General features: G+C 42.5%; 1 protein-coding gene across 1 annotated transcript; it reads right to left on the bottom strand.

Moving 5' to 3' along the window:
• Positions 1–22654: 22654 nt before the first annotated feature.
• LOC138667539 (olfactory receptor 6F1-like) lies at positions 22655–23596 on the bottom strand. Its single transcript, XM_069755725.1, has one exon. The coding sequence runs from the start codon at positions 23594–23596 to the stop codon at positions 22655–22657; it is 942 nt and encodes a 313-aa protein (XP_069611826.1).
• Between the last annotated feature and the right edge of the window lie 3663 nt (positions 23597–27259).

The raw sequence follows: 27259 nt of genomic DNA, 5'->3' as shown, positions 1-27259 counted from the left end.
GTATCCGAAACACCACTTCAAAATCCAGATTTAGAGCTGTTTATAGATGGTAGTAGATTTGCAGATGACACAGGTAACTTCCATACAGGGTATGCAGTTGTGTCAGAATCTGAAACTCTCAAAGCAGAACCGCTTCCACCGAAACAATCTGCACAAGAAGCAGAACTAACAGCATTGATTGAAGCTCTAAAAATAGCTGAGAATCAGACAGCTAATATATACACTGATTCTAGGTATGCACATGGTATTGTGTTTGATTTTGGAGTAATCTGGAGAGCTAGAGGTTACATGACAGCGTCAGGACAACCTGTAAAACATGCTTCTCTGATCAAACAGATCTTAGAGGCTGCACAAGAAACAAAAGAAGTAGCAGTAATCAAGGTAGCTGCACATGTGAGACTCGACACTAGGGAATCTAGGGGAAATGATAGGGCTGATAAAGCAGCCAAAGCAGCAGCAGTCAAACCCTTACAACAGGTCCATACTGTAAACCTCACAGAAAATACTGAAGATAGACTGAGACAAGCACAGGAAGATGCAGGAGAAGAGGAGAGGGACAGGTGGAAAAAGGAAGGGGCAGAAGAACAAGAGGGAATTTGGAAGAAAAATGGACTAATATGTCTACCTAGAGCCTGGTACCCGATTGTAGTTGGTGGATTGCACCACCCTACGCATGTGTCTGCAAATGCAATGACACTACTGGCAAAGCAAGTCTGGTTGGCTCCAGGTTTTGGCAACTACGCAAGAGACTATTGTGCTGCATGCGCTATATGCCTGACACATAATCCCGGACAGACAGCAAAGACCCCTATGAAGCACCACGTCCGACCTCTCTACCCGTTTCAACGGTTGCAGATAGACTTTATCCAGCTGCCAAAGAGTAATGGGTATGAGTATGTGTTGGTGTGTGTGGACATGTTCTCGGGGTGGCCAGAGGCCTATCCAGTTCGGAAGGCTTCAGCTAAAAACACTGCTGTAAAGCTAGTTACCGAACTGGTGCCCCGTTATGGTCTCCCTGAAGTGATCGAGTCAGATGGGGTACTCATTTCACTGGAGAAATATTTCAAAATGTACTAAAAATGTTGGGTGTTGAAAGTCAGTTACACACTCCGTATCATCCTCAAAGTTCTGGTAAGGTAGAACGCATGAATGGAACTTTAAAATTAAAAATACAGAAAGCCATGGCTGAAACAGGAAAGCCTTGGACAGAATGCCTTCCACTGGCCCTTTACTCAATACGCAATACCCCAAGGGGTAAGACTAAACTGTCTCCATATGAAATTTTGTTTGGCAGGACTGCCAATTTAGGATGTTACTTTCCACAGCAACTTGTGTTAAATATTGAATCACTGACTTCCTATGTGCAAAATCTTCAGAAACAATTAACTAAGGTGCATGCTGCACAAGTTTTTGCTTCCCTTCCAGATCCTGACAACACTGAAGGAAGTCACAAGTTGGAACCAGGTGATCAAGTCTATATAAAAAGACACACCAGAAAGGCTCTTGAACCAAGATTTGACGGACCCTTCCAAGTCCTGTTGACAACACCTACATCAGTCAAGCTTGAAGTATACTGCCGCATAAAGAAGAAAATGCACAAGCTTCATGCAAAAATTTATGACAAATAATAAAAGAATATGTCAAAGGGGGGAATTGTGGAGACCAGACTGAACCAAAGGATCCATTTTGTCTCCCAGATGAAATCTGCTTCTGCACAGCAAACTTGACATTTCCTTTTATAGAAGTAATCACGCGCGCATTTCTCCTTGATATTGTAGCCTTTCACCCACATACCAGATATTGTAACTTTTCACTAGTATAGATTTGCTTTGTAAGTGATTATGAAATATGAGCGCTTGTGCGCATGTCTGTAAATGCCTAACTTCTTACTATATAAAGAAGGGGCAGCGCCCAGTGAGGCAGGCGTGCTCCGGGGCTACCCCTGTTTATGAACACACAACCTTTGTGCTGCGTGTCATTTACTTGGATTCCTCAATCCAGGAAGCCAGGGACGGAAGAGGACTCAACACAACCTTGTTGGACAAGGGTGTGAGAAATTATTTGTCGGGTTACGAGCTGTTCCGAAAAGTTGACTCCGGCACTGGTACTACTTCAGCATAATGAAATCCCCCTCCGGATCTATAAATCTTCTTTGTTGAAATTTTTGATCATGACAGCGAGGGCTTACATCCTGGAGAGATAGAAGAGTCCCGCTCCTCCCTCCATATCTCAGTGAATTGCAAAAGTCATTGAAATTATGTATATGGAGGACCTCACCTCATCCATATATGACTCATATCCAAAGTTTTGGGCTACTTGGCTTGGATGGATGGATTTTCGAAGTTCTAGTGAGTATTGTGATCTAATGCTGGAGGCAATCCCCCCTCTGTAGTTAACTGAAAACTACAGGCAGAGTGGTGGGCTTAGCCGGGTAGGCGCTCCTTCCCCTTAACCCCTTGTTTTCTCCCTCCTTTTCTTTCATTTTCCCACTTTTTTTTCCTCTTCTTTCTCTCATTTCTTTGTTATACTGTATGTTAATTGACCTTTACTTCTGGGGCCCCCGGTTGTTAAGGACTCGTGGACGATGTCCCTGGTTGGGAGTTAAGTTGTAATGTTTGTATTCGTCTACTTGTCTGATTCCAATTATTATGTTAACCTGGATTTCATTGTGAGTCTTTAAATAAAGAATTAAAAAAAAAGGAGCTGGGTGGCGAATGGAAAGCCAAAGCATCCATAAGATGATCCAACAGTCCCCTCCTGAACTGGCATCTTAGTGTAGAGTCATCCATGGTCACTTCAGTGGACCATCACCTAAACTCTGAGCAATACCATTTGGCAGTGAATTTACCCTGGGAGAGACCCATAATAGTGTCATCTGCCACCCTGACCCGCTCCAGTTAATCAAAAATCAGTCTTAAGTTCTCAAAGAACCTCTCCCCTGACACATGTTATGGGGCAGAAGCAGGTAAAGAAAAAGCCCACAATTGGGGACTCTCCTGCAGTAACTAAATAATTATCCTCACCCGTTGACTCTCATCTTCAGTGGATCGAGGTCTAAGAGAGAACAGCAGCTTACAACGCTCCCTGAATGTACAGAATTTCTCCTTTTCTCTGTAGAAAGTATCTGTGAGCCTGACCGTAGGTTCAGGAGAGTGTAGCACATCATCTACAGTGTCAGAGTGCTTACAGGTAGTCTGGGAAATAGAACCCTGAAGGGTGTTAACAGTCACAGAAAGCTCCCTCTGCAGCCGGTTATGGGAAGTGGCCAGGGCCCTATGTTCCAGAGACAAATCCTGCAACATTAGTTTTAAACTAGACATCTGATTCACCAAGGTACTGATTGGATCCATAAACAGAGAAGCAAGGAAAAAAAGTCTGTGGTCAGTTATAATGCCACACTGCTGCTATGCAGGTAGAAGCAGCTCCACTAGATGGCAATAAAGTGGAGGGAGGACTGTACACAACAGGAGCAGACCTACAGCGCAGCAGCGAGCCCACCACCAGGTGGCAGTGGAATAGTAAAACAAGCCGGGTCGATGCTATTCTGTAGCGCAGTACAAAAGGAATAACCAAGCACAGAGTCAGAAACAAGCCAAATGGGTCAACACCTGACAGATATGCCAAAGACAAGAAACAAAACAGCAGGTCAGAGGCCATGCCAAGTCAGGTACCAGGGACTCCAAACATGAGAGGGGAACACAGAGTCGGGATGGGAAGAGGGGAATAAACAGACATGGGTACAGTCAGCAAAAGCAGCTTGACGAATCAGGGTACGCGGAGTCAGCTTCACACGCCATAGGCAGAATACAGGCCTGCAGGATACAGCAGACCTAAATAGAAAAACTGAACCCAGAATGAAGCAGAGCAAAGTTAACCTTTGACATGATCAGCCCGGGAAAAGGGCAGACAGGACTCAAAACCCGGACTGTATCATGACACTGACTTTATGTTGCGCTGCCTTTCCCGTGACCCTCGTATTCTCCAAATTTTGGGTGACAGTTATTACTGGTTTTAGTCACTTCTAGACCCATGCTACAAGGAGAACTTTCAATCTCTTCTTCCAGAGGCAAACAGGTGTACTAAAATGGTGCAGTACCAGAAAGCCATTGTTGCAGAATTATAAAAAAAATTGTTATCTGAAAACACTGGGGGCAGAGGTCACAGTTTGTTGGACAATCAAGAGAGACATAACTCCAATCAAGCAGGGTCAGGGGAACACTGGAAAAGTTCTGGGAGAGTTTTCTCAGACCCTCCCATCGCACTGGGCCTGAGGCTCGCGGTACTCTCACAAGGAGTGCAAAGTTTTGGAAGATGCTGAGGGAGTACCTTGATGACAGCACCAATGTCCTCCATGATTCCTCTGTGCCATTTAATTATTGGATGTCCAAGCTGGACACGTGGCATGAACTGGCTCTCTACGCCTTGGAGGTCCTGGCCTGCCCTGCCATTAGCGTTTTGTCAGAACGGGTTTTTAGTGCTGCTGGTGGAATTATAACTGATAAGCGCATCCGCCTGTCAACTGAAAATGCTGACTGACTCTAATAAAAATTAACAAGGACTTGATTGGGCCAGACTTCTCTACATCACCGAATGATAACAACGAAACATAACCTCAAATCCAGTGTCATTTTTTGGGAGGTCTATTCCTATGCTCCTCTTCACACCCACACATGAGCATACACTTCCTAATTTTGTCTATTTGCTGTTATCCTCCTACTTCTCCTCATCCTCATCAGCCACCACCACTAGATCACCATGATGACCGTGGTCCGTGATGCAACATCCACGTTATTGTGTTAAAGTGTGTTTTTGATGCCCTGTAAAAAATGTTTACACATTATGTTGATGTGTACCACAGGGGAAATGTTTGTCAGCCCATACACTTTGTGTATGCATATTATAAGTATAGGAGACCAGCTCCTTTAAACTGGTAAAACATTTTAGGAGGCCATCCTCCACGTCTCTTTCGACTCCACCACTAGATTACCAGGGTGAAGGTGTTCCGTGATGCAACAGCCAAGTTATTTTTTTCAAGGGTGTTTATGATGCCCGTAAAAAAATGTTTACACAGTATGTTGATGTGCACCCCCCAGGGGGAAATGTTTGTTAGCCCATGCACTTACTGCATGGGCATTAGAAGTATTGAAGACCCGCTCCTTTAAACTGGTAAAACATTTTTCGGAGGCCATCGTCCACATTTATTCCAAGGGGGATTAGGGTGCATGCAAATTTTGGGCAGGCCTCGCATTCTCATTTTTACAACAAAATTTACAAAACCATTTTTTTTAGCGACCACCTCACGTTTGAAGTCAGTTTGAGCAGTCTATATGGCTAAAAATACCCAAAAGTGATACCATTCTAAAAACTGCACCCCTCAAGGTGCTCAAACCCACATTCAAGAAGTTTATTAACCCTTCAGGTGCTTCATGAAGCAACATGGAAGGAAAAATTGAACATGTAACTTTTTAGTCACAAAAAAGATCATTTAGCAACAATTTTTTTATTTTCCCAATGGTAAAAGGAGAAACTGAACCACAAAATTTGTTGTCCAATTTGTCCTCAGTACGCTGATACCTCATATGTGAGGGTAAACCACTGTTTGGGTGCATGGCAGGGCTCGGAAGGGAAGGAGCGCCATTTGACTTTTTGAATGAAAAATTGGCTCCACTCTTTAGCGGACACCATGTCACGTTTGGAGAGCCCCCGTGTGCCTAAACATTGGAGCTCCCCCACAATTGACCCCATTTTGGAAACTAGACAACCCAAGGAACTTATCTAGATGCATAGTGAGCACTTTAACCCCCCAGGTGCTTCACAAATTGATCCGTAAAAATGAAAAAGTACTTTTTTTCACAAAAAGAATCTTTTAGCCTCAATGTTTTCATTTTCACATGGGCAACAGGATAAATTGGATCCTAAAATTTGTTGGGCAATTTCTCCTAAGTACACCGATACCTCACATATGGGGGTAAACCACTGTTTGGGCGCACGACAGGGCTCGGAAGGTAAGGAGCGCCATTTGACTTTTTGAATGAAAAATTATCTCCATCGTTAGCGGACACCATGTCACGTTTGGAGAGCCCCTGTGTGCCTAAACATTGGAGCTCCCCCACAAGTGACCCCATTTTGGAAACTAGACCCCCCAAGGAACTTATCTAGATTCATAGTGACCACTTTAAATCCTCAGGTGCTTCACAAATTGATCCGTAAAAATGAAAAAAGTACTTTTTTTCACAAAAAATTTCTTTTAGCCTCAATTTTTTCATTTTCACATGGGCAATAGGATAAAATAGATCATAAAATTTGTTGGGCAATTTCTCCCGAGTACGCCGATACCTCATATGTGGGGGTAAACCACTGTTTGGGCACACGGCAAGGCTCGGAAGGGAAAGCGCGCCATTTGACATTTTGAATGGAAAATTATCTCCATCGTTAGCGGACACCATGTCACGTTTGGAGAGCCCCTGTGTGCCTAAACATTGGAGCTCCCCCACAAGTGACCCCATTTTGGAAACTAGACCCCCAAAGGAACAAATCTAGATGTGTGGTGAGCTCTTTGAACCCCCCAAGTGCTTCACAGAAGTTTATAACGCAGAGCCATGAAAATAAAAAATAATTTTTCTTTTCTCAAAAATGATTTTTCAGCCCACAATTTTTTATTTTCCCAGGGTAACAGGGAAAATTTGTCCCCAAAAGTTATTGTCCAGTTTCTCCTGAGTCCGCTGATACCCCATATGTGGGGGTAAACCACTGTTTGGGCACACGTCAGGGTTTGGAAGGGAAGTAGTGACGTTTTGAAATGCAGACTTTGATGGAATGCTCTGCGGGCGTCACGTTGCTTTTGCAGAGCCCCTGATGTGCCTAAACAGCAGACACCCCTCAGAAGTGACCCCATTTTTGAAACTAGACCCCCAAAGGAACTTATCTAGATGTGTGGTGAGCACTTTGAACCCCCAAGTGCTTCACAGAAGTTTATAACGCAGAGCCGTGAAAATAAAAAATAATTTTTCTTTCCTCAAAAATAATTATTTAGCCGGCAATTTTTTATTTTCCCAAGGGTTACAGGAGAAATTGGACCCCAAAAGTTGTTGTCCAGTTTCTTCTGAGTACGCTAGTACCCCATATGTGGGGGTAAACCACTGTTTGGGCACACGTCGGGGCTCGGAAGGGAGAGAGCACCATTTTACTTTTTCAACGCAAGATTGACTGGAATCAATGGTGGCGCCATGTCGCATTTGAGACCCCCTGATGTGCCTAAACAGTGGAAAACCCTCAATTCTAACTCCAACACTAACCCCAACACACCCCTAACCCTAATCCCAACCCTAACCACAACCCTAACCCCAACACACCCCTAACCCTAGTCTTAACCCTAATTCCAACCCTAACTCTAATTCCAAACCTAACCCTAAGGCTATGTACCAACGTTACGGATTTGTGTGGGGGGTTTTCTGCACCGTTTTTGAAAAATCTGCAGGTAAAACACACTGCGCTTTGCCTGTGGATTTACCGTGGATTTCCAGTGTTTTTTGTGTGGATTTCACCTGCGGATTCCTATTATGGAGCAGGTGTAAAACGCTGCGGAATCCGCACAAAGAATTGACATGCTGCGGAAAATACAACGCAGCGTTTCTGCGCTGTACTTTCCGCACCATGGGCACAGCGGATTTGGTTTTTCATAGTTTTACGTGGAACTGTAAACGTGATGGAAAACTGCTACGAATCCGCAGCAACCAATCCGCTGTGGATCCGCAGCCAAATCCGCACCGTGTGAACATAGCCTAATTCTAACCCTAATTCCAACCCTAGCCCTAATTCTAACCCTAATTGTAACCCTAATTCTAACCCTAGGCCTAAGTGCAACCCTAGCCCTAAGTGCAACCCTAGCCCTAAGTGCAACCCTAACCCTAAGTGCAACCCTAAGTGCAACCCTATCTCTAAGTGCAACCCTAGCCCTAAGTGCAACCCTAACCCTAAGTGCAACCCTAGCCCTAAGTGCAACCCTAGCCCTAAGTGCAACCCTAAGTGCAACCCTATCCCTAAGTGCAACCCTATCCCTAAGTGCAACCCAATCCCTAAGTGCAACCCTAACCCTAAGTGCAACCCTATCTCTAAGGGCAACCCTAATCCTAAGTGCAACCCTAACCCTAAGTGCAACCCTAAGTGCAACCCTATCTCTAAGTGCAACCCTAACCCTAAGTGCAACCCTAAGTGCAACCCTAAGTGCAACCCTATATCTAAGTGCAACCCTAACCCTAAGTGCAACCCTAACCCTAAGTGCAACCCTAAGTGCAACCCTAACCCTAAGTGCAACCCTAAGTGCAACCCTATATCTAAGTGCAACCCTAACCCTAAGTGCAACCCTAACCCTAAGTGCAACCCTAAGTGCAACCCTAACCCTAAGTGCAACCCTAGCCCTAAGTGCAACCCTAGCCCTAAGTGCAACCCAATCCCTAAGTGCAACCCTAACCCTAAGTGCAACCCTAAGTGCAACCCTCTCTCTAAGTGCAACCCTAACCCTAAGTGCAACCCTAAGTGCAACCCTATCTCTAAGTGCAACCCTAACCCTAAGTGCAACCCTAAGTGCAACCCAATCCCTAAGTGCAACCCAATCCCTAAGTGCAACCCTAACCCTAAGTGCAACCCTAACCCTAAGTGCAACCCTAAGTGCAACCCTATCTCTAAGTGCAACCCTAACTCTAAGTGCAACCCTAAGTGCAACCCTATCTCTAAGTGCAACCCTAACCCTAAGTGCAACCCTAAGTGCAACCCTAACGCTAATTGCAATCCTAACCCTAAGTGCAACCCTAGCCCTAAGTGCAAGCCTAAGTGCAACCCTAACCCTAAGTGCAACCCTAACCCTAAGTGCAAACCTAACCCTACCCCTAAGTGCAAACCTAACCCTACCCCTAACCCTAATCCTAACGGAAAAACAAAAATAAATATATTTTCTATATTTTATTATTTTCCTTACCTATGGGGGGATAACGGGAGGGTTTATTTACTTTTTTTTATTTTGATTGCTGTGATAGAACCTATCACAGCGATCAAAATGTACAGGGAATGAATCTGCCGGCCGGCAAGATGGCGGCGCACATGCGAGAAGACTGAGGACACCGGGAGGGACACAGGGACTAGGTAAGTATAGGGGGGTGCGATGGGACAGCGGGGGGGGGGGGGGGGGCGGAGGGGAGGACGGGGGAGGGACTTAGGGGAGAGGAAGGTGCTTAGGACAGGACGGAGGGGTAGGGAACACTGACGGCGGCTGCAGATCGCCGCCGTCAGTCGGGGGGGGCAGATTGGGGTCTCCAGCCATGGCCGATGCTATTGCAGCATCGGCCATGGCTGGATTGTAATATTTCACTAATTTTCATAGGTGAAATATTACAGATTGCTCTGATTGGCTGTTTCACTTTCAACAGCCAATCAGAGCGATCGTAGCCACGGGGGGCAAAGCCACCCCCCTGGGCTAAAGTACCACTCCCCCTGTCCCTGTAGGTCGGGTGAAATTGAAGTTAACCCTTTCACCCAGCGTGCAGGAACACGATCCGACCATGACGCATATGCTGCGTCACAGGTCGGATTGGCACGGGTTTTCATGATGCATACGCTGCGTCAAAGGTCGGGAAGGGGCTAACCGGTGCTTACCTATAGTGCCCAACTCATTTGCAATCAAACAAATAAAGCAGCACTCTGTAGCACCATAGCATGCAAATATGAAATATGAAAATTTACTTGCATTACTGCACTAGAAATATGAAAAATTGAGAATGCTTGGCGCATAAATTGGTCAATACCTGGAAGCCATGTTAAGGCTATTCTCGTTTCCAGGACCTAACCTAATGCAAATCCTCTCTTAGACTAAAGTCTTCATCTGTATGGAAATCTAATGTGCATCCTCTCTTAGACTGAAATCTACAGCTCTGGCAAAAATTAAGAGACTACTGAAAAATGTTCAGTTTGTCTGATTTTTCTCTTTATAGTTAATTTTTGAGTAAAATGTAAATTGTTCATTTATTCTAGAAACTTCTGACAGCATGTGTCCAAATTTCCAAGCAATAAATTTTGTATTTTTTTCTGAAATGGAGAAATGGTCAAAATAAAAAAAAACAGTTCTTTCAGACCTCAAATAATGCAAAGAAAACAAGTTCATAATCATTTAGAAACAACAATAATAATGTTTTAACTCAGGAAGAGTTCAGAAATCAATATTTTGTGGAATAACCATGATTTTTAATCAAAGCTTTCATGTGTCTTGGCATGCTTTTCACCAGTCTTTCACACTGCTTCTGGAGCAAACATTGAAGCAGTTCTTCAAAGGGCTCAGTCAGAAGGCTAATGGATACAAATTTAAGAAAACTGTCAGATTATCGTATATACTCGAGTATAAGCCGACCCGAGTATAAGCCGACCCCCCTAATTTTGCCACAAAAAACTGGGAAAACTTAATGACTCGAGTATAAGCCTAGGGTGGGAAATGCAGCAGCTACCGGTAAATGTCAAAAGTAAAAATAGATACCAATAAAAGTAAAATTAATTGAGACATCAGTATGTTAAGTGTTTTTGAATATTCATATTGAATCAGGAGCCCCATATAATGATCCATAAAGTTTATGATGGGCCCCATAAGATGCTCCATATTAATATATGCCCCATATAATCCTGCATAAAGGTTAATAATGGCCCTATAAGATGCCCCATAGACACATTTGTCCAATATAATGCTACAAAAATGTTGATTATGGCCCTATAAAATGCTCCATAAAGATATTTGCCCCATATAGTGCTGCACAAACCTTGATTATGGCCCTATAAAGACACTTGCCCCATATAGTGCTGCACAAACGTTGTGGCCCCATAAGAGGCTCTATACAGGCACTTGCCCCATTATAGTGCTGCACAAACATTATGGCCCCATAAGATGCTCCATACAGACATTTGCCCCATATAGTGCTGAACAAACGTTGATTATGGCCCTATAGAGACACTTGCCCCATATAGTGCTGCACAAACGTTATGGCCCTATAAGAGGATCTATACAGACACTTGCCCCATTATAGTACTGCTCAAACGTTATGGCCCCATAAGATGCTCCATATAGACACTTGCCCCATTATAGTGCTGCACAAACGTTTTGGCCCCATAAGATGCTCTATACAGACACTTGCCCCATACAGTGCTGCACAGACGTTATGGCCCCATAAGATGCTCTATACAGACTCTTGCCCCATTGTAGTGCTGCACAAAAATGTTATGGCCCCATAAGATGTTCTATACAGCCACTTGCCCCATATAGTGCTGCACAAATGTTATGGCCCCATAAAATGCTCTATACAGATACTTGCCACATATAGTGCTGCACAAACAATATGACCCCATAAGATGCTCCATACAGACACTTGCCCCATTTGCTGTTGCTGCAATAAAAAAAAATCACATACTCACCTCTCCATCGCTCAGGCCCCCGACACTTTCAATATTCACCTGATTTCGTTCCGGCGCCACTCCATCTTCAGCACTGACGTTCAGGCAGAGGGCGCGCACTAACTATGTCACCGCGCCCTCTGACCTGAGCGTCACTGCTGAAGACAGCGGCGGCGGCTGGAACGAGGAGCAGGTGAATATCGCGCAGCGCAGCACTCCCCTCCCAGTTACACTCACCTGCTCCTGGCACTGTGCAGTCCCTGCTTCCTGGCACTGCTGCTTCTTCCTCTACTGAGTGGTCACCGTTACCGCTCATTACAGTAATGAATATGTGGTTCCACCTTCCATAGGGGTGGAGTCGCATATTAATTACTGCAATGAGCGGTACCATGTGACCGCTCAGTACAGGAAGAAGCTGCCGGCTCCGGGGAAAAGGGACCGCGCCAGGAGTAGGTGAGTATAATTAGACAGCCCCGGCTCCCCCTCCCCTGCCGACCCCTGGGTATGACTCGAGTATAAGCCGAGAGGGGGACTTTCAGCCCCCAAAAATGGGCTGAAAATCTCGGCTTATACTCGGGTATATACGGTACTAGAAAATACAGCGGTCCCGAAAAATGATTTAATTGGCCTACAAGTGGCAACGAAAAGGCTGCTAAGTAGAATTATTTCTTATGCACATTGCTCATACAGACTCGAATGCATAGTACACACAGCAGCTTTTGGTACATTAATCCCATAGATATGGGTTACAGAGTAAACACAGTGGCTTAAAGGCTCAGTACTCCCACATATATGGGTCGCAGAGTGCATACAGCGGCTTAAAAGCTCAGTACTCCCACAGATATGGGTTGCAAAATACACATAGTGGCTTTTGGTACAGTACTATTATAGACATCATTGAAGAGTACAAACAGAAGCTTTGGCACAGTACTATCACAGACATGGTTCCAAAAGAGTAGAAAAATGTATTTAGACCCACATCATTGTCTCCTACATGGTTGCAGATTGTAAAAACGTTTTGGTACACACAGTAATACCACCGATATGGGTACAGAGTACACATAGAGGGAGTTTTTGCAAAACTGCACAAAGCAAAACCTAATACCCTCACTACAGTCACGTCCATTCCCTGTGCTAAGCAGAGCAGAAATAAAATATAATAATCTTGAACCAGGAGGAACAGGTCCAAGTGGAGGTGGAGGTGGACGTGGTAATATAGGTGGAAGAGGCAAGAGAGGAGTAATCCAATTTTTAATTTTTTTTTGCATTTTTTATCATAGTTTTTATATTAGAAATAACAAAACTAAAGCTAGCAATCTAGAACCAGCAGGGGCAGGTCCTTGTAGATGAAGTGATGGACGTAACAGTATAGGTGGAAGATGCAAGAAAGGAGTAATCAAGCACTATTTTTTTTAATGGGACTGACTTAAAACAGCCTACAATTATCAAAACTAAAACAAGCAATCTAGAACCAAGAGACGTTGGTCCAAATGGAGAGATGGACGTAGCAGTATAGACAGAAAAGGCAATGGAGGATTAATCCAACACTGGTTTGGAGGGGGATTTTGTATTTTTCTGTTTTTATTGTTTTTTCATGGAACTAACTTAAAGCATCTTACAATTAACAAGGTTCAAATTAGCAATCTAGAACCAGGAGGCATAGGTCCAAGTTGAGGAGGAAGTGGATGTGGTGGTATAGGTGGAAGGGGCAAGGGAGGAAAATCCAATATTTTCATAGTTTTCATATCTTTTTGTATGCTTTTTAATGGAACTGACTTAATAACAACCTAGAAATATCAAAACTAAAGCTAGTAACCTAGAACTAGGAGGCTCAGGTCCAAGTGGAGGAAGAAATGGATGTGTAGGTGGAAGAGGCAAGGAAAAAGTAATCCAACACTGTTTTTTAATGGAAATGACATAAAATGGCCTATAATTATCAAAACTAAAACTAGTAATCTAGAACCAGGAGGCGTAGGTCCAAGTGGAGGAAGAGATGGACATATCAGTATTGGTTGAAGAGGCAAGGGAGTAGTAATCAAACACTGATTTTGTTTTTTTTGTATTGTTTGTATTTCTTTTTCTTTTTTAATTTTGTTTTCTATGGAACTGACTTAAAACAGTATAACAATTAACAGAACTCAAACTAGCAATCTAGAACCCGGATTCATAGGTCCAAGTGAAGGAAGAGATGGATGTAGAATTGAGTGCTGGACTTCAAGAGGAATGGAACAGGGATTAAACAACTAGAGACAGCCAATAATGATAGTGGCCTTTAAACTAAGATGCCTTTCAGTGAGGGAGCAACATTGCAGGGCCAGGTCTCCCTGCAAGGGGGCTTGAAAGCTCCAAAGACATCATTTCTGAGAGTCCCACTACGTTGGCTGAGCTGAATTGACAGAGGATTCGTTATCTGATGGATACAGTGTCTCAGGTGACTACCATGCTAGAAGCTTATTTCTGTCAGTAATTATCAAACGTCACCTAATTGAGAAGGAGGCCAAACCATTCAACTGATTGCTGCAAACCAGTTACTTATCCCAGTAGCAGGAGTGGTATGGATGGACATATGGGTATGTGGACAGAATATAGGGAAGAAGGGTATTGTGCTGGTGAAGGGACCCATTGGGAAATGACCACTCATGACTAGGGTTGAGCGACCTTTACTTTTATAGGATCGGGTCGGGTTTCACGAAACCCGACTTTGTGAAATCGGCCGATCCTATAAAAAAGTCGGGGTCGGGGTCGGCCGAAACCTGAAACCCAATGCAGTGCATTGGGTTTCCATGGTTCCCAGGGTCTGAAGGAGCGGAAACTCTCCTTCAGGCCCTGCGATCCATATTTTAGTGTAAAATAAAGAATTAAAATAAAAAATATCGCAATACTTACACTCTGACGCGCCCTGGTACTAACCGGGAACCTTCCTTCCTTAGAATCAGCCTTCCAGGACCTTGCGGTGACGTCGCGGTGACGTCGCGGCTTGTGATTGGCCGCGCGGCCGCCCATGTGACCGCTCGCGTGACCAATCACAAGCCGCGACGTCACCGAAGGTCCTGGAAGGGCTGATTCTTAGGAAGGAAGGCTGTCGGAAAGAAGCAGGGCGCGTCCGAGGGTGAGTATATACCTAATAGGAATATACTCACCCTCGGATGCGCCCTGCTTCTTTCCGGCATCCTTCCTTCCTAAGAATCAGCCCTTCCAGGACCTTCGGTGACGTCGCGGTGACGTCGCGGCTTGTGATTGGTCGTGCGAGCGGTCACATGGGCGGCCGCGCGGCCAATCACAAGCCGCGACGTCACCGCGACGTCACCGCAAGGTCCTGGAAGGCTGATTCTAAGGAAGGAAGGTTCCCGGTTAGTACCAGGGCACGTCAGAGGGTAAGTATTGCGATATTTTTTATTTTAACTTTTTATTTTACACTTAAATCTGAATTCCGATACCAATTCCCGATATCTTAAACATATCGGGAATCGGTATCGGAATTCCGATTCTAGATTCAAAAGATCGCCGACTTCATGGCCGACCCCACACTGGGGTCGGGTTTCATGAAACCCGACCTTGCCAAAAGTCGGCGACTTTTGAAAAATTTCAACCCGTTTCGCTCAACCCTACTCATGACATTGGAAATGAATGTCAGGTAAAGCAGTTCTTGGCAGATATCCGGCGAGGGAGTGACTGGAGGTGAACGACACGACATCTCTCCAGCAAAAGAGTATTTTAGTAGCTGATCCAGGACAGTTATTTTCAGAGGTTTCCAGTCACCTCTCAGGCCCTGGAAAAAGTAGTGGTAACCACTCCCAGGGTTATGTGGATGAGGATACACGGACCTTGTTAGTGTCTATAAAATAGAGGAAGAGAGGGCACGAGGCAAGGAATGGCCATGATGTCCTGGAACAGATGGAAGCAGATCTATCTGAGTTTTCATCTCCACAAGTGTGAAAGGTGGAAGACCTGTTGGGGCAATGGCAGGTAGAGCTCACCCGACACGATGACAACTTTTGGAGTACAAAGGCAGTTCAGCAAGAGAGATCTATGGGAAATGTAACACTAGCGTGCGTGTGTGGACCCACTTTACCGTGAGTTCAGACTACTGGGTCTTCACTAGGGCCTCTAGTGGTGACGATAGGCTGGGCAGCTGGTAGACACCATGCACCACTCTAAGAGCTGCCTAATAAAGAGACTGCTGGCACAGGATGGCTGGGGAACCTAACATCCACAGGACACAACATAGTTAAATTCCTGCAGAGACTATCCACGCTCCCTAAAGCCAAATAGAAACACATTCAAATGCATCAGTGATGCAATAGGCAAAATTCAGCAAGCCGTCCTGACACAAGGAGAAGCCACAGAGTGACCATGGTAAGTAGGGTGGCGCTGAAGAGGCATGTGAGTTACCAAAGTGACAGGAAATATGGCACTGATGTGGGAGAGATGTTGTCAGATTGTGCACCAGATGTACCAATAAGTGAATGAAGGATCTGCTAGCTCACATGCTACAAAACAGGGTGATTTGAGAAAGCCAGAGTCCCTGGGCTACGCCAATTATGGATTATCATCAGCTGAACACCTGCGTGGTCTGCGATTTGTACCCTTTGCTGAGGATAGAAGGGTCCCTGTTGGAACTAGAAAGAGCTAGGTATTTCTCCTGCCTCGATTTGGCAAGTGGTAATTGGCAAGTCCCCATTGCCGAATGGGACTGGCAGAAGACAACCTTTATCCACCCTATGGAATTTTTTGAGTTTAAACGGATACCATTTAGGATTCATGCCCCACGGATGTTTCGGCAGTTGATGGAAAGGTGTTTTAGAGAATTGAACTTTGAGACAACCCAAGTATACCTGGATGATATCATAATATACTCTATCATGTTTTAAGAGCATCTCGCTAGACTCAGGCAGGTGCTAGAGCGGCTACAGAAACATGGGCTGAAGATAAAACCTTGAAAGTGACATCTGTTCCAGAAGGAAATAGATGACCTGGGGCATACAGTTTCCAGGGAAGGTGTGTATCCAACAAAAGAGAAGGTTGTTGTTGTGCAGGAGCAGCCTACATCCATCACATTGAGAATGCTGAGAGCATTCCTGGATTTGTCAGGATATTATAGAAGATTTATAAAGGATTTTGCAAAGACTGCAGCACAATTGCATGAACTGTTGAGTCAGCCGATCCAGTGGTGGCAGAGACAGGAAGAGACCTACCATGCACTAAAGCTTGCATTAACGAATGTTTCTCTCTTGGCTTATGCAGACTTCTCTCAGCAATTTGTGGCATAAACAGACTGGAGACTCTACAGACTAGCAGCTGCGTTTGCTCAGGTCCAGGAAGGGCAGGAATGAGTGATTGTCTATTCCAGTTGATCCTTCTCCTTCTTTGCACTTGTAAGCCACAGCAAAGGCATGAGCCAATTTCAAAGACATATCCAGATTTAGCATGAAGATGAAGCTCTCTTTGCTAATCAGATCCAATGTTCAGCTAGAAACAGCATCAAAAGACTAGGATTTCATCAGTGCAATGTGTCTATATATAGAAATCCCATGACACACACTGATAGGGTGTCTAGCATCAAGCCAAATGTACTGGCAAAGCATTGGGAATATTGAACACATGCGCATAAAAACACAAACACATGCAAAATGCATACTAACTCATGCACACGCAACTTTTTTTGCCGTCATGCGTAAGATGATGCGGATAAAAGATGCTATGTTGGCAAGTGCATGCAGATGATGCGCTGCGTACACAAACGCTAATGTGAAACCAGACTAAGACTTTAAAAATCTTTTTTTACTTAACAGAGTGAGTTAACTCTTTTTTTTGGCTCATTTTGCCTGAGGAAAACAAACTGCCTAATAATCCTGCACACCTCTCGTGGGTGTTCATATCCATAGACCTCATCCTTCCTCATTACACAAATAGATATCACCAGATATGCGTTAATCCAACAGGCATTCAAGTATATACAGCTTGGGTTTTTTATTGGCTGTAAGCCATTATTAACATTAACAGAACTAAACACGTGAAATAGATCACTCTGTTTGTAATGACTCTATATAATATATGAGTTTCACTTTTGTATTAAAGAACTGAAATAAATTAACTTTTTGATGATATTGTAATTTTGTGAGAAGCACCTGTAGACGAGAGGAGAGATTTACTGCAAGATGGGTCTCAAATAAGCCATGTACTGCAGGAAGAAGCTATATACAAATGAGATGAAATGAGAGATGTAATGTGGATGATGCTCTGTATAGAGGGACTGAAATAAGTGATATACTACATGATAGGGCTCTCTACACTTGGAGGAACTGAAAGGAGTGATATATTGATATATTGTAGGATAAGTCTCTGCATGGATGGGATGAAAGGACAGAAACTGCAGGATGGGGTTTTTAATAGGCTGAGTGGATATACTGCAGAATGGGGCTGCATACACGGGCTGAAATTAATTGAGCAGTGTTTGTTGCTTTCTGCTGAGAGTTCAGTGATGTAAAGGTTGTAATTTCCATGCAGCTCCCCTTAGCAACTCCAGATTTGTAATTTGTCCATTTATAATGACCACGGACAAGATAAAGATCCCCAACTCACATCAGGACTACAAGATCCCAGGTACTTTCAGCTGAATCACATCTAATGTGGTATATTTAATTATTTGTACTAAATGTCCAACTGGGGGTCTGTATGTGGGGGAGACAGGGCAAAAACTTACGGTAATTATAAACATTTTTTTTTCTATTGTGCTAATGGTTATTGCTGACAGGACTTATAATTTTGTAATGGTCAGCATTTGGGGCTTATGGCAGCACATCTGATGCAAGGATCTGGAGTAGCTCTCGAATTGAGTACCATTTGAGGAACGACCAATTAAATGTCCCAGAAACTGCTGCATTACCGGACTACTCTAACCATCAATTTCCATGTCCTGGTTGTTGTTGAGGGTTTTGGACTGTCCCTAAATGTCATGCGGCCATTTCCCCAACGATCTTTAGATTCCCGGAAGAGGATCTTTAATTATAGACTTACTAGAGCACGAACGTACGTTGAGTGTGCCTTTGTGATCCTGTCGGCGAAGTGGCATGTACCCATGAGCTGCATAAAAATAGGGCCAGAGAGTGCAGCAAATATTGTGAAGGAGTGTGTGGTGTTACCCAATTATGTTAGACGGCATGAAGTTAACCAAGACCACTTGCTTTTTGTGGAAACTCCATTGAACAACGCAATCAACCCCTCGGATCTGCAAGTTAATTTTGGTCACCCTGCTGCAGCTACAATTGCAATTCGAGAGGTTTTTGCAGATTATTTTGTGTCTTCCGAGGGAGCCATCTCCTGGCAGCAGGCGCCATTTCATCAAATGAATGTTAAGACCCAAAGTGTGGATTGTGGCAGGTGATTTCCCTGGACTTATATATCGCACTAAAAAAAGTCTCACAAAGTTCATTTGCTAAATTTTATACAAATTTTAACAAAATAGTTTTTTCGGTAAAAATATTTTGTCCAGAAATATTTTTTAAATACAAAAAACAAACATTTTCCACATGGCCTTAAAAAAAAGGCTTTTGTAATGACAACAGGTCAGGTTGCAATTCCATTCACATATTTCATATATGTCTCCCCTTTTCCTCATAGTTTGTAAGCTTGCGAGCAGGGCCCTCATTCCTCCTGGTATCTGTTTTGAACTGTATTTCTGTTATGCTGTAATGTCTATTGTCTGTACAAGTCCTCTCTATAATTTGTAAAGCGCTGCAGAATATGTTGGCGCTATATAAATAAAAATTATTATTATTATTATTATTATTAAGGAAATTGGGGATGTCAAGCTCAAGCATCCCTGTCTGGGAATGTTCCGAAGATTGAGGAGTGCTAAAAAGACTAGTTGAGACCTGATATTGCAATGTACCCCCGAAGACTGTGGCAGAGTTGCAGTAGCCTTATGCTGCATGAAAGAATCACATACTCTAGGCCTCGTTGACTGCTTAAACTCATCCATAGCCTCCTCCAAATTAATCGGATGGGGTTCATGGGAACATATGTAGATTACACTGTTGATCATGCTAATGCAGCTCTGCTTGTTTTCCGGGAGCACATTGCGAAAATATGGGCTGAAGCTCTTTAAAAGCTCCTCCTCTGGGCCTTCTGGTTTTTTTTTTTTAAATTCTAGGATCTCTTGGGATTTCTCAGATGGAGGCATCATTTCTAGGGCAGCAGCAGCAGAAGCAGTAGCAGCAGCTCTCCTCTTCCACGGCTCCCTCCACTTGTGCTTGGATGAGACGGAATGTCCACACTGACCACCCTTTCTGCAGGACCTTTGGAACTCTCTTCTGCAATCATGCTTAATTCACTTAACTCAAAAGAAGTACTTCAACCACCACTGCTGCTAGACTGCTGCTGCTGTGATTGTGTGGACTCTGCCAGTAGACTTTCTTCAGTTCTGAAAATACGATTTTCATGGTGAACAGCAAAATCAATACACTGGGCAAGCTTCCATTGTTGTGTCCATAAGCTGTGAAAAATATCGAGCAAGCTAGAAATTGTTTTCACGGCCATATGGCGTACGGCGATCCTACCATTTTTAGAGGCTCGTTTTTGTGGCCTCATAGAAATCTATTGGGGACGGAAAAACACGGCAAGTGTAAAAGCAGCCTTAGATTGGCTTGATGATAATTCAGAGAGGTGGATCAAGTCACAAGAACACAGGAGAGAGATAGAAAGTAATCTTTAACATTGTGTTATGAATGTAACTCACCTGTTAAAAGGGAAGATCTACTATAGGGAGATGCCGTACCCACACCCAAATAGTCCCTGAACAGACTAGAAAGTCCACACAACTCAAAAACACTACCTTGGACCTGGCTCCTTTGAAGGCCATTGAAGGGTTTCTCATACTTCGTACCACAACCCACTAGCAACAAGAGGAGAGAAAATTGAGTAGGAAGATACCAAACTAAGGGTAAGAATATTAAGACATGTTCATGTAGGATAGAGAGGCAAACCTAAGCAGAGCCAAAAGTAAATAGAATAAATGTAACCTCTAAGAAACCTAAAGAAGTGAAATGAAGGGGAACTGGGAAGGAAAACAAACATACTCAATGCAGGAATTCAACTGGTGTTTACCATGGAAGGTAAACCCTTTAGCTGAAGGGCTGGAACTCCTAAACCCAAGTTCACTTAGAGGCATAGCCAGCAGGGAAGTGCAGTGAAGGGTGAACATATAAAACCCAACCCAGAATGTGATAAGGCAGATCAAAATGGAAAAATGGAAAACACCTGGAGAGGAGCAAACCAAGGAGGGGGAAGAAAGATAACGAACCATTAGCATTTGGACAGGGAAGAAAAAAAATAGCACAGATGACTGGGGAACTGACCTCACAGCAGAAATTCAGCGGATTGAATCCCCAAACTGAGCCTGACACACTCTAGAGTAGCAAGTGCTGTTGGGAAATGAAGTTTTATCAGATAAGAATATTGAACAAGAATGAAATGTCATTTGGATTTCATTTGTATCTTTGCAACAAGTAAGCATTTACTTTGCTTTGTGAAAAATAATGTAATTCTAAAAATATCCCTTTAAATCTGTCAGAATACTGGATTTCCTGCCTCCTTCTACTAAACTCTGTTCTCTTTTCACTTTTAGAAAATGAAAAGAGAAGTGGCAACTGACAAAAATTCTCAAATATACTATATGTGTGGTGTACACCACAATTTGAGAGTTTTGTTATGTAAAGTCAATATTAAAATCCCTGCACTTTTGCAACACAGAAAAGATCTCTGGAATGTGGGAATTATGGCATCAGAAACAATAAAGCATCAGGAAACTTTTTGCCTATTTGGTTCACTCCTTAGTCCTTACATATTTTGTTTTCTTCTGTAGTTTGTTAGAGTCAGTAGGCTGCAATTTCTAGTAAATAATTTATAATTTTGTATAGATACATTTTGCAGTACAGGAACATTAAATGGAAATAATAAACATTTAAATAGAAGTTTAAGGCTTACGCGCAGACTCATGTTATCTTACTGGAGCTGAGGGTTGGTTATGCGGTCCTCATCACCATTAAAAATCGGACTCGACAGAGTCTGCTTCCTAGGATCTACAGATCCATTCTTGGGAACGTTGGGGGTTATCTAAGGATAGGGATTAAGTTCTGATTCTTATTAACCCTTTAAGTAATTTATATATCACAAAACATTGATCTGGTTGTTCCAATCTCTTATTGGAGGCCAATATGTGATTTTATTTTATAACATTTATTATAGGAATGCCAATAAAAAGAAATATAAAAAAATGCTTACATTCTTTCCGATGTCCAAAACAGTCTGAAGTGGGATTTATCAGAGAAAATATCTTTGCAGGTAGGTAAGAATTTGACTTCAAAGGATGGGCTTACAGTTATATTTTGGGTGAAGTTATTTTCTGTTTTAAATACCACTTAAGACTTTTTGGGATATCTGAAAGAATGATTGTGTAGAGAAGAAAAGGTGAGCACTACCATGAGTCATGTCGAACAAATAGGCATCCAGAGCCCATTTATGCTTTTCATCCAAGGCAGTGGGCTCACTCAAAGATTTACCTGAGAACAATGTCATGAATAAAGAATGGTATCTAAACATCCTCCAAGAGCAACTTCCCTCTGCGATCCAGGGGCAATTCGGTGAAGAACCAATGCTTTTCCAGCATGATGAAGTGATAACTAAGGGGCTCGGTGAGCTAAACATTGCAATGTTGGCCAGGAAACTTCCCAGATTTCATTCTGATGGAGAACCTGTGATAAATCTTCAAAAAGCAAACAAAACAACCCAGAAATAATGTTAAACTCTAAGCACAGATTACGCAATAACGGGTAGTCATTAGCCAGGATTTGGCCCAGAAGTTGATATCCTGCATACCAGGGTGAATTGTAGTAGTCTTGAAAAATAAGGTTCAACGCTGTAAATACTTAAATATTGAGTTTTTCCTTACATTTGGTGTATTTATAAATAAGTTTAAAAACCTATAAAAAAGCTTATAATTGTACCTCAGTAACCATTGTAACATTTGACTAAAAGATCTAAAAGCAGCAAACTTTAGGAAAACCAAAATTAGTCTCAGTCTCAAACCTTTGGCTATGATTGTACTAATCCTAGGAAAAGTACATTCCTGCTTTTGTGAATGGTATCAGTAGACAGTAAGCACTGTTCCCAACTTAAGGTGCAATTTCTTAGTGTAGCAAAGATGGTGTGGAAATGTGAATTTGGTTTCTTATTAAAATAATTGAATTTTGTTAGAAATGATCTTCAGCTTGATTTTGCTGAATACTTGCTGGACCTGTTTATTCCGCAAAGTGTATATAAATGGATTAAGTACTGGTGTCATGACGCTGTTAAGAAGGGCAACAATTTTGTTAAGATCAGGAGAGGAACTTTCAACTGGTCGCACATAGATAAAGATTGCACTGCCATAAACTAATGAGACAACTGTAAAATGAGAGGCGCAAGTTGAGAAAGCTTTGATTTTTCCCTTGGTGGAGGGTATCATAAATATGGTAAAGAAAATACTACAATAGGAAATTAAACAGAGAAAAAAAGAACCCAAAATCACACCTGAGGCAAAACTGGCAAAAATGATATTAAACTGATATATATCAGAGCAACTTATCTTTACAATAGCCGAACTATCGCAGAAGAAGTGATTGATCTCATATGGACCACAGAAAGACATACCAAACATTAACACTGTAGGATAAATAAAAGAAATAAATCCAAATACCCAAGCTATACATACTAACCAAAGGCAGACTTTGTTGGTAATGATTGAATGATACCTCAATGGATGAGAAATTGCTACATAACGATCCACTGACATAACAGCTAAAAGATAAAATTCTATAGTCCCTAATGATACGTAGAAATAGAGCTGCAGGATACAGCCTGATATAGAGATGATTTTATTGTTTGATGCTAGTATAGCGAGCAATTTAGGGACCGTAGATGATATGAACCAAATGTCTAAGAAAGCCAAGCTGCTGAGGAAAAAATACATGGGAATATGAAGACATTTGTCCAACCATATAGCAATAATAATTAACAGGTTTCCAAAAAGAGATGACACATAAAGTATAAAAAACAGTAAGAAAACGCCGCGCTGTTCCCAAGAACCCAGTGTAAAACCAACAAGGATAAAATCTGTTTCGTTGGCATGAATCATTTTCTTAAAATCTTTTGGCAGTAAAATTGATATACCATTATTATAGAGTATATGGAGATTATATGCTGTATGTGCAGAAAGAAGACACTAATCTGGAACTTTCGTTCACATGTCACATCCAGTAAACCTGTGACAGGAGAAAAAACATTCCAATCATTAAATAGCTTGGCAAGAATGGCGGGATAGTGCTGAATTTTAAATGTACAATTTAGCAAGTATATTACACATCTGTCCTATTTCCAGTTGTGAAAGGTACAACACTTGGCCAGTTGCATCTCTTGTCCGCAGCACCTGGACGCTTCCTTATGATGAAATGTAACTTGCTTATTTAACAGGATTTAGGTGGCAGGATGCCACCTGAGTATTCAGGTAATTTGCATTTCTGCCATTACACAGTTATATCATATTTAATATCCATTATTTTGCCCAAGTCTCAACTCGGTCACTGTGTTGCTGTACCTTTTCTAAATCAGTGCAGTTACTCAAGTTCTCAACTTGGGTACATCAGTGCTATCATTCCAACTATGTTACTCAACTCTACTGTATATGTGCTGCTAAGCCATTATACTCAACTCTGCTACAGAAATTTCCATTGCTGACCCTGATACATTGACATTATGCTGCTCCAGTTCCACCATTGAACCTTGATACATACAAGTTTCTATTACTCCATTACTGCTGCTCAGCTTTGTTACATCCAGGTCTCCACTGTTCAATTTCCACTGCTCAGATCTGCATCCAAGTCTCCACTGTCTAGTTCCGCTGTGTCAGATCTTCTAAATACAAGCACATGCTACATATTTTCTGCTGTAAAAGGTATTCTGTCAGTGGGATCAATCCTCCTAAGCTGTCTACAGTATATGGGCATGTAGGTCATGTGAACTGAATAAAATGTTACTTTGATATCTGTGATTCAGGGTATGTGCACACGTCAGGATTTTTAGCGTTTTTTTTGCGGAATTTCGCCATAAAAACGCTATAAATCCGGTAAAAAAAACGCTAACATTATGCATCCTATCTTTTAGAATGCATTCCGCATTTTTTGTGCAAATGTTAGCGTTTTTTTTCCGCAAAAAAAACGCATACCGCAAAAAATCCGGACATGCTCTATCTTTTTCTGGATTTTTTGCGGATTTCCTATCAAAAAGGTCATTCCGGAAAAAAAATTAAAAAAAATCCGCAAAAAATCAGCGCAAAAAATGCACAAAAAACGCGCAAATTCCGCGAGAAATCCGCGCAAAAAAAGCACGCGGATTTCTGGCAGAATTCTCAGGATTTTGTCAGGAAAAAATCCTGACGTGTGCACACACCCTCAATGTCTTATTTCAGATAAATACACGTGTTTCTTAAATGTAAATGACCTGTTCAGGGATATGGGCAGGACACTAATCTGCATGAGACTCTGACTGCAGAAATGAGTTTGAATAAAAGGGGGAGTCTCAGTGTGTAGGATGTGACTAACACAGTACATTAGAACTGAACTTTAACTTATAACAAACACATTAGCAACTACAGTTCTGCTGTAATGAAACAATGTTATAACACCGACTGCCTGTTAGATGGACGATGAAGCACCGAGATGATGTCTGCAGATGTGTCAGTTATAATCACACACAGCTCTGCAGTGAGATCAGGAGACAGAGAGCGGCCATTACATATCACAGAGTCTCACTCAGATCAGAGTTAGCGCATAGTCTTGAACAGCTCATTTACATATATAAAAATGTGGATTTATCAAGGTATCATTTTATTCAGCTTCCTATAACCTATATGCCCTTGTAGACAGCTTAGGAAGATTGATCCTACTCAGGGTCGGCTTTAGGGTCAGGCAGACTAGGCAGCTGCCACCCCCCAGGGGTCCCCAAGCCAATGGTGTTCCCATGCAGCAGCTATGAGGCCCATGAGTAAGGGGGCCCTGATGCCACCCCCCATAACTCATTCAACTTTTTAGAAAATGCTGATAAAGTTGAAAGCAATGATGGAGGACAGAGTGTCAGAAGACACTCCCTTTCCCATCATTGCCCCTCTGCTTCTGATTCAGTGGGTGTGCTATGACATCATTTCATCAAGCGCCATGCTGGGCTAGCAGTGGAGCTCATGGAGCACGCTGCAGAAGCCAGAGCACTGGGGGAACAGGGAGAGGTAAGTATTATTACTAACAATAATAATAATAATAATAATGTCTTTATTGATATAGCACCAACATATTATGCAGCACTTTGCACACATTCTCATCGCTGTCCCCGATGGGGCTCACAATCTAAATTCCCTATCAATATGTTTTTGAAGTGTGGGAGGAAACCCACGCAAACATGGGGAGAATATACAAACTCCTTGCAGATGTTGTCCTTGGTGGGATTTGAACTCAGGACTCCAGCGCTGCACTGCTAACCACTGAGCCACCGTACTCAGTATTGTGTGTGTAATACTGCTGTACTGTGGGGCTGCATTACAATGTGTGTGTGTCGCTGCACTACAGTGTGTGTGCATTTTACTGTGTGTGTAAAACCAAACAGAGAAAACCTTGAACTTATGGTCTAAAAGGGAAACATAAGGAACAATAGATGTTTAGGATAAAAGTACCTTTATTGAGCAAAATGGTAAACGGTAGCTCTGCAACATAAATGTGCTTGCACTTGGAATACGAAGGCAATAATAAATATAATGATAAAAACATATAATAAATGAAAACAACGGATCACAATAAACAATGCAAGAAAAAATTTAATCACATAAGTATAGCCATATATGTCACCATGGGCAATGAATAGCCACTGGATATAAAATAAATTATGGTGTATATATATATATATATATATATATATATATATATATATACTTTTGTGGTTGGTGTTTATTGAATAGTTTATATACCTATGTAGAAAAGGGAGTGTACAAGAATCAACTTATCTCAGCAATGCATAAAGAAAACAGTATAGGGCACAATATGCGCAAGTAGGTTGCGACCCAGAGTTCCTTTAATTATTCAGCCTGTTCCTTTAATTATCTAGATGACAAACCATAAGAAGAATAATATTATGACAGTAGGAGAAGTGATAACTTATTGAATGATCAGGGTGCAACTTTTGGGACCCTCACCAATCTGCAGGGAACATTTATCTCCATTTCAATGGATAGACAGTATGTCACTTCATTCATTAACTATGGAGCTGCCAAGTGCTGCACTTGGCTTTTTCTGGAAGTAGTGGAGTTCTGGCATGCACCCTGCACAACATGCTCTACTTGGTTCTGTACACAGCATATCCACATTCTTTCCAGCATCAACATCAGGTTTCACAATGTGCAACTCCTCTTCTGTCCCTGTCCTTCTCTCTCTGTCACTAAGTTCGCGTTCGGGATGGACGGTGTTGTGAATTCTGCTCTTGGGCTCCCTCCGGTGGTTGTAAGTGGCACTTTTGTGAGTTCTGCTCTTGGGCTCCCTCCGGTGGTTTTAAGTGGAATGGCTGCTCCTTGGATTTAGCAGTCTGCAGCTGCTTCCACTGATTGTCTTTCTGCTCAGCTATTTATGCCTGGCTCTTTTCTTCAGCCAGTGCCACTTGTCTATGGTTCCTGGTTGGACTCACATCTCTCTTGGATTTCCCTGATATCCTGACCAGTTCAGCAAAGATCAGTCCATGCTTTGCTCTTTTCTGTCCACATGTT

Source organism: Ranitomeya imitator, chromosome 1 (genome assembly GCF_032444005.1).
Source record: "Ranitomeya imitator isolate aRanImi1 chromosome 1, aRanImi1.pri, whole genome shotgun sequence".
In the NCBI taxonomy this organism is placed as follows: Eukaryota; Metazoa; Chordata; class Amphibia; order Anura; family Dendrobatidae; genus Ranitomeya; species Ranitomeya imitator.
The sequence above is the reverse complement of the archived record's forward strand: the minus strand, read 5'-3'. Positions and strand labels throughout refer to the sequence as shown.